A 13,206-nucleotide genomic window follows, 5' to 3' on the forward strand; every position below is an offset into this window, starting at 1 on the left:
TGCAGTGTTTATTCTGTACCAAACTGCAATTTAGATGCATGGAGGTAAGCAACACAACAAATGCCGTCAAAAGCCACTCCTCTATGTCCACTATGTTAGTATATGGTTTTCTGCTATGAAGGATGACCAGTCAGAAAATGAAGTGTTGTAATAATGAGGATCTAATCAGGGAAGATCTATATAACAAGCATAAACAAATCAGAGCACAACTGGAGTTTGCATTTTTTAAAATCTACGTTTTTACAAATCCATATTACACCACAGAAAAGCCATTTTTAGAATTGTGTTGAAATGGAGAGTGTCTTCAAAAGTTTCCATTCTTGTGGGTAAAAAATGCCAGGGGTAGTGTACGGACAGTAAAATGAGTCCTTTTAAATGAAAATATAATAGTGTGGACGTAGTCTGAGAATGAGTTTAGCTTCTTCTGATCTCCTCTGATAAGTGACTTTGAATCCTTATGATAGAATAAAGACATTTGAAGGTATTAATGATACACGGTGTGGTCCCCGGCGGGGACGCCCAGGAGGACGTGAGGAGGGCTTGTGCCTCCTCCAGACCGCGAGGGGGCGTCCGTCCTGGTTCTGTTGGGAGCCACGGGTCGAGGGCATGGAAGCCCTACCCTGTAGGGGCCCGTGGTCACCGCCAAGCGGCGCCCCATGCGGTTTATCCGTGTGGTCCTCGGCGGGGCTGGAGCCCGGCGGGGCGCTAGAGGACCAGAGGAGGCGTGTGCCTCCTCCAGACCGAGTGGGGGCGTCCGTCCTGGTTATGCAGGGGGCCTCGGGTAGAGGGCTTTGAAGCCCAGCCCTGTAGGGACCCGTGGCCACCGCCAGGCGGCGCCCCAGTGCCTAATTGTCCCGGGAGCCCGGCACTTCCGCCACACCGGGAAGGGCAGGGGAAGACGACCGGGAGACACGGACGGCTTCCGGGCGCAGCTGGCACTTCCGCCACACAGGGGTGTGGCCACCGTTAAGTGCCGAGAAGCAGCTGGAGCCCATCCGGCTCCCCATAAAAGGGGCCGCCTCCCTCCAGTCAGCGGTGGACGTCGGGAGGCAGAAGGACGGAGCTTGAGAGAGGACAGGAGGCGGCCAGGAAGCAAGGCACAGAAACTGTGGGCCCTGGACTTTGGGGGATTCAGTGCCAGCAGCACTGGGGTTTGTGTGAGTGCATGTGACTATCGAACTTGTAAATAGTGTAAATAAAAGTGTGTTGGGTGCAAAAATGTTGTCCGTCTGTCTGCGCCGGGGCCAGCGTTCACAACGGATACTAATGGTCTTTGATCCTAATGAAATGTTATACAAAAGCTGTCTGCCTGATGTAAATTGTAAGACACTTTCTAAAAGAAATGCTGTAAATAAAGTTTTAAACAGGCAAGTGACTTCTGTTATGATTTCCACCGATCCAGAGGGACTAGATTAAACCATTTTGTATGAAGCAGTAGGTCTTATTGCAACATGGCGTGGACAAGGTGGATTGTGGCAGTGAATTATGAAGAAGAATTCAAATAAAACATATCATGGTCAGCTGTGTCTTCAATGCTGCAGTTATATCTAGTCACTATGAATATACAAGCATCATATAGTAGGCAATATGCCTAATTTAAATTTATTCTTAAATCTGATTCATACATTGCCCCTTCAGTAAATGAACGACAACCTTTATGTTGTTAGAAGGCTATCTTTTGATCAACCCTTTCAAAGTCCTCAGGCCTGGTTTTCTTGTTCTCTAGTCCTATCTCACCCACATATCTTCTCTTAGGAAGAGGTACAAGAGTAAAGAAGGCTCAACTTTCAAAATATTATCTTTTAAACTTTCTTCTTCTTTTTTATAACTATGGAGGAATCTCTCACCTATTCTTCCACTTTATTTCTAAGCAAGCAGTTCAAAATTATCTTGTCTGACTTTTAATATAAAATGATATACAACTATACATTAAGTAATTCTGCCTTAATGAGAAGTTTCCTATTCTTTGGCATTGTTACATTGGCCCTAGTGTGTTCATGTGTGTGTGTTTGTTTGTGTTCACCCATCCTATCCAGGGATTATTCCTGCCTTGTGTCTAGTGCTTGCTGGTATAGGCTCCGTTTCAATGCAACACTGCTTTGGAAAAGTGGATTAACCAAATGAATGGATGGATTAATATTGAAGGTAGTAATGTCAAGAAAGACTACAATAACAGTAGTGATTTATTTGGTTAGAGGAAGTAAAACCAGCTTTACAGAAAGATGTTCACTTCAGTATGGAAGTGAAAATGGCATGACTCAACGAAAGGTTTATGAATGGGTAGAAAGGTTTAAAGCGGGAAGAATAACTGTATCTGATGAACTTGATTTGGTCAACCATCAACATCAACATGGCAAATGCATCAGAGAAGACCAATGTATTACATAGTCTGCTGTTGCTGCACATTTGGATATCAGCTATAGATCTACAAATGCCATAGTACAAAATGACTTGGGGTTCTGTAAAGATTGAGCAAGATGGGTACCCAAATAGCTTACTGATCTGCATGAGCCAACATCCTTCAGTGAATTTCAGCAGGTATCACTCCCTTTGCCCAAAGAAATCTCACTGTGGCACATTGTTCATCCATGATCATTTGACCTTGGCTTCAGCTAGACTAACAGCAGAGTGCTGCACTGAGCATTTTCAAACTACTCATAAGCTGTTGTGAATGTGCTATTCTTCATAAGATTCTACCCATTGCAGTTTTACATTTTTTAATTTACCTTCGTATTATCTTCTTCGGGGCAGCACGGTGGTGCAATGGGTAGGGCTGCTGCCTCGCAGTTAGGAAACCCGGGCTCGCTTCCTGGGTCTTTCCTGCGTGGAGTTTGCATGTTCTCCCCGTGTCTACATGGGTTTCCTCTGGGTACTCCGGTTTCCTCCCACAGTCCAAAGACATGCATGTTAGGTGGATTGGCGATTCTAAATTGTCCCTAGTGTGTGCTTGGTGTGTGTATGTGTGTGTGCGCACCCTGCATTGGGCTGGCGCCCTGCCCAGAGTTTGCTTCCTGCCTTGCGTTGGCTGGGATTGGCTCCAGCAGAACCCCCTGAACCTGTAGTAAGGATATAGTGGGTTGGATAATGGATGGATGGAAGGATTATCTTCTCCTACCCAAACAAAAACGAAAACAAAATGGTAATTAAACTAAACATAAGTAATGGTTTACTGCGATTAACAATTTTCAGTTCAATTTAGTCTCTTCCTTCAAAACGACTTTTGTCTTATAATTCAAGTGTGCTGTATATCACCTCATATAAAACATAAAATTGCATATGAAAAAAACACTGGGCGGTTTCTTTCCATAACCCTAAACTAGAATTGTAAATCTAAGCATCCATACTCATACACAAAACACACACAGACAGACAGTATATTATATATACATACAGTACTTTAAAACAGTATACATTGAAAGAGGAAAAAGTCACAGTTTGCTACTTGTGACAAATGAATCAGAGCTCCCAGAAGTGTCTAAAGTAGGTCACACCCTGAGATTTCCATGGAGTCTGACTGGCCTACTCTGGACAAAACCAGGAATATGAATACTGTCCTTTCTTGTCCCATGACCAGAAGGCTTCCCATCCAACCTGATGGAGCTTGAGAGGTGCTGCAAAGAGGAATGGGCGAAACTGGCCAATGATAGGTGTGCCAAGCTTGTGGCATCATATTCAAAAAGACTTGAGGCTGTAATTGCTGCCAAAGGTGCATCGACAAAGTATTGAGCAAAGGCTGTGAATACTTGTGTACATGTGCTTTCTCAATTTTTTTATTTTTAATAAATTTGCAAAAATCTCAATTAAACTTTTTTCACGTTGTCATTATGGGCTGTTGTGTGTAGAATTCTGAGGAAAAAAATGAATTTAATCCATTTTGGAATAAGGCTGTAACATAACAAAATGTGGAAAAAGTGATGCGCTGTGAATACTTTCCAGATGCACTGTATAAGTGGCAACCACTGGAGGATCCATAAGCACTGAGAGACATTTTACATGTTTTTCCATACAAGACATTGGAATAGCTTTTATATTACACAGCTTTAACAGGAATTCAAAGTTTATTATGTTGCTCAAGTCTCATTGTTTCCCAGTTAACAGAGCTGAGTCGTATTCATAAGAAAGATAGATCATTCGTTCAGGACAACTTAGGCTTCAATGTAAAATGTACCCTGAAAAGTTAACTGGGCTCCACTTCCACAGTCTTTCTTTTATGCTGGACCCAAAATATATTACCAGAAGTCATAAATGGCTGTTTGCATTTGACCTTATGAGACAGACTTGTCTCCTGGCATTTGGAGTCATTCAGTTTAAGAACCAGGAATAAGCTAGGAATATATATGCTGCTGCTTGCGTATGGGGATGTGGATGTACTATTTAAACAGACTTCCAGACGCTCACCACCAACTGTTTCAGCATAGTCTATTGATATGCATTTAACCAATTTGCCATGTAACTGATCGTCAATTTTGGCGTTAATTCGTTTGACTTCATCGTTTCTTGGTGCTAGGATTGCCTGTGTACTCATTTCTTCAGTTGATAACCCTTCGTGATGAAATTCTTCAATAAGATTTGGACATAATACATCTTCTTTAATTGGGAACTTAAAGGGAGGAAAACATTAAAATTTATAAGAGCTGAGAGAGCAGGAACTGTGAGGAAAATGTTTAAATTTATAAAAGCAGGAATTCTGTCTGTCAAAAGCATTCACACGAATGAGAGGTGAGAGGACCATGTGCGTGGTTAAATATGGTTGAGAGGAGGGTGTGACTTGAAAAAATCTCATGGCCAAAGTCTTGTTTTATTTAACAGGTGGAGGCCACTGACATTTTTCCCTCCTCATCTTTTCTGTCTTTTCACTAGTTTTGCATTTGACTACGGCCAGTGTCACTAATGGTAGCATGAGGCGATACCTGGACCCTACAGAGGTTGCACATGCAGTCCAACTTCTCCAGGATAGTAAATAAACACTGGAACAGTGTTTCGGTGTGTTTAAAAGGAGTATTGCCCTTGAGAGACATAGGGGTTACACGTCCCCAGGATTTGTCACATGGACACTGATAATTTGCATGGATTCATTTTCATGCTTAAGTTTTCAAGAGGGACCCACACAAGTTTCATAAGTAATTATTCCTGGCAATATTTGAACACATACTAGCTATGTGAATCACTCTTTATCGATACTATTAAAAGGCAAAGCCCTCACTGACTGACTGACTCACTCACTCACTGACTCATCAATAATTCTCCAACTTCCCGTGTAGGTGGAAGGCTGAAATTTGGCAGGCTCATTCCTTACAGCTTACTTACAAAAGTCAGGTTTCATTTCGAAATTCTATGCGTAACGGTCATAACTGGAACCTACTTACATCCATATATACGGCCATAGCCTGCAGCTCGGTCGCCGTGTGAGGCGGAGTTGCGTCCCGCATCATCACGCCTCCCACGTAATTGTGTGCCTGCCCATATTAGGCTGTCCATCAGCAGTAATCCAATAGACACGCTGCCGCTAAATATTCGCAGGTGAAGGACTGTGCTTATGCAAACGAAGATGAGATGGTCAGGGATAGACTAGTGTTTGGCAAAAACTCAAGTGAAAGTGTGAGAGAAACTTTTAAGTGCCGGGTCTTAGCTAACATTAAATAAAGCCGTGGACATTGCAAGATCGCACGAGATAGCACAAGCACAGCTGAGAAGCTTCGATGCATGTACTCCGAACGGCTCACGTGAACTGACTGTGAACGCAGTACGCAGAGAACAAGCAAGAGCTCCAAACAGCGCTGAACAAAAAATGCATTACACAATTGAGAAGGCAGCAAAAGAATATGAAGCGAGTGACGCATACAAGCATATTCATTAGTGCAGCTACTGCGGAAACAAAGCACACGGTGGAAAAAGTCAATGTCCAGCTAAAGGAAGACAGTGTAAATGTGGTAAATTTAACCAATTCACTATAGTTTGCAGGACTGGGAAAGGTAAACCCGTGCATGCAGTGTGTGATGTCTCAGATAAAGAGGAAGACGAGCAGTTTATTGATGCAGTAAGAGAGGAGCAACCCTCTGAAGCCTTTGAGGACATATCAATGGGAAAGTACGGTGTGAAGCTTAAGTTTAAAGTAAGTTCATAGACACGCTGCCGCTGGCGTTTGTCATGTCTACGACGAATACGATATTCGCAAGTTACAAATTTAATGAGAAGACACAGGGTATAAACGACACTTTTGATCAATTTGTAACAGAGTTAAAATTGCTGTAACCGAGTTAAAACTGCTGGTGAAGGACTGTGCTTATGCAAACGAATAGGAAAGCAAGGTGTAAAGCTTAACTTTAAATTAAGTTCATAGACACGCTGCTGCTTGCGTTTGTCATGCCGAGAGACTGTGTTTGTGGAGGGATGGACAGTTAAGGTGCGTGGGGGAGTCACATCATCATCTCTCCTCCCATTCATCTCATTTCATTCACTTCATTTCGCTCCGAGCTTAGCTCCGCAGCTAACGCGGTCTTGCGGAAACAATTTCGTGACGCTGCCCGCCAAATACTCACAGAAAAATCCACAAGTTGATAGACACGCTGTCGCTAGAGTTTCTCCACACTCTGAATCCTTCAGGCACCCCTGAGCGTAATCTAATTTTGAGGTTTGGGACACCAATAATGTTACTGAAAAACTTACAGTCACCGAAACTTTGTAACGGCACGAGACTTCAGGTCACGTGTCTGCAAAAGAACCTACTTGAGGCAGTTATTTTTACTGGCAGTTGCTCAGGGGAGAGAGTTTTAATTCCTCACATTCCCGTTATACCCTCTGATCTCCCATTTCAATTCAAATGCCTCCAATTTCCAGTAAGGCTCTGCTTCGCGATGACAATTAATAAGTCTCAGGGACGAACCCTACAAAAGGTTGCCATTGATTTGAGACAAGATTGCTTTTCACATGGCCAACTATATGTTGCATGCTCAAGAGTAAGCTTGCACAGCTTGGTCATATTACAACCAGAGTGCTGAACTGACAACATGGTATACAAGGAGAACCTTAAATAATTGTTGGTATATTTTCCCTCAGTTTAAAAAGGTTTACTTTTCTTCTTAATAAAAATTTAAAAGCAGTACTTCGCCGCTGCAAAGCTCGGGTATTTTGCTAGTATTTATGTATATTTATTGGCACAGCATGAAGAAACAACCATTTCCTTCTTGAAATCCAAGTGGATTTACAAAACGTGCAAAAGTAGCAGTAGGTTCACTGTGTTACCAATATCTGTTATGAAAGTTAAGCCCCCGCATACACTGAATTCTTGTGATGTGAAGAACTGGTCAGTTATGTCACAGTTATTAGTAACTTACCACATCCTTTAATGCCCAAGGTCATTTTGTATCCTAGTAAACATCCCAGCTGGACTGCAGAAGTGTTACCGACAGTGATATTAACCAGGATCGACTCAGAACCAATGAAAAGTAGGTGAGAATTATTTTTAAGAAAAGTGACCAAACGCTCAGCCAGGTTTCCACTGTTGAAGACATTCTCTGTAATTAAACAAATTAACATATTTTATTTTACGATTACAAATAGAGAATAATTTGCAGTTGAAGTAGGAAGCTTCGCAGATTTTTAAAAATTTAAGTGGATAAGACATTAGGACAACTTAGCAAATGGATAACAGATTGAACTGAATAGACTAAACATCCTCCTCTCAATTGATGTTCTACTTGTACTCTTATGAGAATTTTATCAATAAGTAGTGGTAGACATTGGTATTCAAGAGCTCACTACACTTAACTACTATGATTATACCATGAACACAGTGGTGTAAGGAGACACATTCTGAAGTATGATGGCAGCCAGAGCTTTCTTGAGCCTCAGGCTCTGCTCCACAAATTGTCTGAGATGAAAGCCTAACAACAACAAAGTGCAAAGAAGAATGAAGGGGTCTTATGCTGTAAACATTTAAGATTAGATTAAATAAAAAAAAAAAACAGTTTAGAAGCTCAAAAATCCAAGAGAGATCAGGCTGCTGCTAATTAATAAATAAAACAAGATCAATATTCCACATTTCTAGTTTCACAAAATATAACTAGAAAAATACTTAAGCAATGAAATGTCTCAAATTTGAAGGTCTGCATTCAAGAAGATATTGGTGTAGTGCAATGGCTAACAGCTGCACCACAGCACAAGACATAAGAAAACTTTTCCCACATCAGCTGTGCCACGTAAGCACTTGGACTTAACTTCTGCACAACAGAGCCATTAATTGAAGCCATGGCTGAATCTTGCTGTCTTGAAAAGAATGTGTCTTTTTAATTAATGACACACTCTGAATGAGCCAGGGCAGACACACAGAATTTTCTGGCAGATCATTGTCTAATTTTTTATTCGGAGACAAACTTTCTCATGATAAAAAAAACATAGATCAGAGCATGTGAAGTTTGTTATCATTTTTACAAAACTGATTCGCTACAGCACACAGTGTGCAATAATATTAGTCCAGGTGAGATCACTGAGATTTCAAATTGCTAGTCGTATTTTTGGAGCAAAAAATGCTGAACCTTATTCCAAAAAGAGAAGAAAGAGACTTTGAACATCAGAGGGGTCATTAATCCAAGTTTCAGCACATACAGTACATTTTTAGACAGAATTCCAATTTGTACACTACACTTTTATGGTTCTTCTATAACACAGTAGCTGTTTTAATAGAGAACTGGGACATCCATCAAAGGGCAGAGATCAGCAGAGAGAAATGAGTTTTTAGTAACATTCTAATAACAATTTGCAATTAAAATGAGTCTGTTTTCTGTGCTTGAATGGAAGAGAACCAGACTTTCTAAACTAGCCTTTTCCTTACAGAAGGGGGCATGTGCTCCCTCCAAATATATTCATTAGAGATTGCAGCTTTTGCTAAACCAAAAGTCTACAAAAGTCTAGCAAAAGATGTAATATCTAATGAATATATTTGAAGGGAGCGCATGCCCCCTCCTGGTTGCAACAGTATGTAAGGAAAAGGCTATTTTTTTTTATTTTTGGTGGGTTACCGCCATTTCATTTGATTTATGCAATTGACCTACCACTTTGAAGATACTAAATATTTTTTATTGTGACACAAACAAAAATAGGGACAAAAAAACAAAAATCCCGAGGGTGCACAGGTATTCACCCCCAAAAGTCAATACCTTGTAGAGCCACCTTTTCTGCAATTCCAGCTGTAAGTCTCTTGAGGAATGTCTATATTAGGTTATTAAACCTCACCACTGGCATTTTTGGTTATTCTTCAAGGCAAAACCACTCCAACTCCTTCAGGTTTGATGGAGTGTTGGGTGAACAGCAATCTTCAAGTCATGCCACTGATTCTCAATTGGACTGAGGTCTGGACTTTGGCTCAGCAATTCCAAGACATTGAAATGTTTCCCTTTAAACCACTCCAGTGTAGCTTTAGCAGCATGTTTAGGATCATTGTCCTGCTACAAGGTTAGGTTCAGGGAAAGAACAGGATTCCCATAGGCACGATCCACATTTCTGCAAAGTGAGCTATTTGTTTATGGTCCTATGAGTGCCCAGAAGGTATGGCCATTGACATCAATTTTTTTGGGCTGTTTTTTAGGGTTAGGGTTATCCTTCATCCCAGTCTCAAATCTCTGACAGACAGTTTGAGATTTATTTTTTTTAATAACCCAATCCTGATCAATACTCCCCCACAACTTTGTATATGACGTATTTAGAGTGCTCCTTGGTCTCCAACAAACAGCAACACAAACCGGGCAGGTCAACCGTACAAACATGGGCAAAACGATGGCCAAAAGAAACACCAAGGCAGATGGTATCTGTCAGGCACTGGGTTATCCAAAGACTATTATAGAGCAAGTGAAGGTGGTTGGCCACTCTTCCATGCATTGAAAACAGCGGTATACCTAACATATGATATACTTCCCTAGTGATATGGTGGTGATTCTATGATGAAGAAAGAAAAAATAACACTAAAGTAAGTACATACTCAGCCTCTTTTAATATTGGCTGGATATTCAGAATAATACAATTTTCCAAGGAAAGCTACTGGCAAAAGCATGCAGTTGTGGGTTTCCTGTGGTCTGCTCTAGCCACTTCCAGTGTGCAGGAGGCATGATTTCTAGGTACGGGAAGTAGCAATATCTTCCATCTGTCTGTAGGTGAGCACTAATGTTAAATGCTGTTGCCAAAACTTTGTACTTTTCTCAAAGTGTTTGTTTCCAAAATAAGAACATGCATTTGCCAAACATGAGATTAATTCTTTGCTAACACAGGAAAACTCTACATTGCAAATAGTAGCCCCTGATCATATATCGACCATCACCAAACAGGTAGCACATCAGCATTTTTTAACAGCCTGCCAGAATTGCCTCCACTTATCTCAGTTGTGCCTTCTCCTTGTCAGGCTGCTTACATGGCAGTAGTGCTTTACCTGTCAGATGGATTGTGTGGGTTCAGCTGTATTTATTTATGGCCTCAATTACCTATTTTAAATAAAATAATGTCTATGGAATAAACCTCATCACTTTGGCTCACTTCAGAACATTTGGCTACAACTGTAAATATATACATACATAAATGTTCAAATCTGCTTAATTCAATTTAGGTTTTGGGTCGGTGGTCTTCTGCCATTTAGCACTGGGTACAAGGCAGGAAACAACCCAGGACATACATCCATACCCACAAACAGGGGCTGATTTCAAGCCACCAGTTATTCTTAATTGCATGCCTTGGAGGATGTGAGATGGCGATATGAACAGATTGCATAGTGACAATGATAGTCCTTGGGATATGAACCCAGGACATCAATCTGTGAGTCAGAAAAACTAAGTTCTGTATCACCCTACATTATTTTTAGAATAGATATGTACATTTGAGAAATAGTTAAGCATTTAAACCAAGAGATTATCAATTGTACCTGGAAGTGAAGGAGACAGGGCTTCCGTTTGTCTTTTGCTTATGAAACTAAAACCAAAATCTGCAATACTATACTTTTGTATACCAATTTTGTAATGATTACACTAACACAAATACTGAAAATCACTAAAAATGTGAAAAAAGATTAAAATTATAAAACAATGCCTTTCGATCTTTGTTATTTATTTAATTATTTTAGATACACTTTTCTTACCAATATCATTTAAGTCAGGCAAAAAGTTGATGGGAATATTCCTGCGTTGAGCCCTCCAGGTTATCATCATTGTTAATTGATCTGCTCCACTGCACTTTATAGTCACTGTTGAGTTATCACAAATTGAGATAGTTTGGTGTCGGCCAAAGCTGTTGATCTAAAATGAAGGAAAACATCAGATAAAAGGACTCTGAATATTTTAACTTCACTTCAAGCTTAGGTGGTCACTTACATGCAGTAAATGGTTGATCTAAAGTGCTGTTTGTGTATTCCTATGAAACAATACTATTCTCAGAGATGGACATGGAGTTATTTCCCATGCTAGTTATGTTGCCAACATTACTCAGAGTCTTGATTAGTTAGAACTTTGACTCAAGGACATTCAAATGTATACTCCTGGGCAAGGTTATTATAGTTAACGAAAACTAAAATCAAAACTGAAACTATTATTGAAAAAACATTTTCGTAAAGTGAAATAAAATAATTAACAAAACTGAAATGAAAAACTAAAACTAAATGAAACTATTAAAGTAGCTGGAAAGACTAGCTGAATTAAAATAATAATTTTCTAAAATAATTTTAGTTTTCGTTTTTGAATGAATATTCTTACTGTTAGTTTTTAACCCTTATAACTTTTACCTCTTAAACTGAAAGTCATCCACCACGAGCCGTCCGCACATATTCATCCAGCGAACGATGGCTGGTGACGGAGGTCGGCTGTTCATACAGCATTTGCGGTGAACAAGCTGAATACGCCGGTAAAGCGTGTGGAATAGAAAGCGATTTACGTGTCGCCTTTCTTTGCACTTAATGTTATATCAAGACATAATTCAAAAACATGATACTAGAATGAGGCGGTCAACAAAACCTTCAGCGTATGGACAGAAAAATCCAGAGTGAGTAATGTTTCAGTTTATTTCTTAGGTGCCTGCTTTTTGTTGACAGCAATTCACCTTCCATTTCGCATACGAAGTATTGAGAAAGTATAATCATGAAAAAAATTCAACCTCAAGTTTTTGATGAATCTTGACATTTTAGACCTCCCCAAGTCCGAAAATACAGTTTTTTGGAATTATGTCTGCATATGTGTGTGTGTGTGTGTGTAAGCATGATAACTCAAAAACACAACTAGATAGATGGATGAAATTTGACATGTGGTCATTACACTAAAATTGTAGCTCTCTATTAACTTTTGGGCTAAATCCATCTAGTCAATATTTTTTTTTTTTAATGCATGCAGCTGCAGAGTCCAATTTAATCAACTTTTACTTTTAAAATAATTGTTCAATATATTATTAATTTGATATGATTTATTATTTATAGTTCTTTAATGTACATAATATAAAAATATAATCCTTGTCTTGCAGTTTACTCCTCAAATATCCACCCCCATGTCTGAATATACGAGAAAGTCGAGGGGAGATCACTCCCGATTTTTGAAAATAAAACTGCACTGATCTAGAGACTGACTGGGTCGTCATACAAGATCAGCATATTGCTGCTGACCAGTCAGTTTTGCTTTAACAACGTGAAGAGAAACAAACCTTGTAAAATTCCTGAGTTGGCAATGTCTCTACTGAACTACAGGTAGGTAGGCAAAGAGAGTCTGCCAAGTGATGAAAAGCTAAACATACTAATGTGTAAAGAATTCAAAGAATGTTTTAAAATATTTGTTCACATTATTTAATGTTTCTCTCTCTCTCAAAATAGATAGTTGAAATATCATATTCTTTCTGTTCTTAACATTAGCCATATCATAGATATTGCATACCAGGGATTTTTCCTGCCATGTATCCAAACCTGCTTGGGAAGGCTCCAGGTTCCTGCGATCCTGCTCTGGATAAACAGGTTTAGATAATGTATATATTGTTCTTAATGTCAGATGCTGTCCTTGTCGTTTTGTGCCCGTCCATACTCCTATTACCCGCTCTTACTCTGCTCATTCAGGGTTTACCATTCTCATACATGTGCTATCCAAGTTTCACCACCCCTAACCTTGACACTATATGCTTGTTTTTCTTTGTTTCCCTCAATACAACTAGGTGGGGTCTGCACACTGATTCAAGCCTAAGAGCCCTGTTCTTTCTAAG

At 39.9% G+C, this 13,206-nt stretch overlaps 1 protein-coding gene across 1 annotated transcript in view; it reads right to left on the reverse strand.

The window, feature by feature from the left end:
• Positions 1–13,206, reverse strand: part of tg (thyroglobulin) — a 337,489-nt gene that overhangs the window by 268,623 nt on the left and 55,660 nt on the right. Inside the window, exons 18-19 of the mRNA XM_039737577.1 lie at positions 11,117–11,273; positions 7,335–7,514 (exon numbers count right to left, since the gene is read on the reverse strand). Of these exons, the coding sequence (XP_039593511.1) occupies positions 7,335–7,514; positions 11,117–11,273 (337 nt within the window). The remainder of the gene's footprint in view (positions 1–7,334; positions 7,515–11,116; positions 11,274–13,206) is intronic.

This window comes from Polypterus senegalus, chromosome 15 (genome assembly GCF_016835505.1).
Source record: "Polypterus senegalus isolate Bchr_013 chromosome 15, ASM1683550v1, whole genome shotgun sequence".
NCBI lineage: Eukaryota > Metazoa > Chordata > Cladistia > Polypteriformes > Polypteridae > Polypterus > Polypterus senegalus.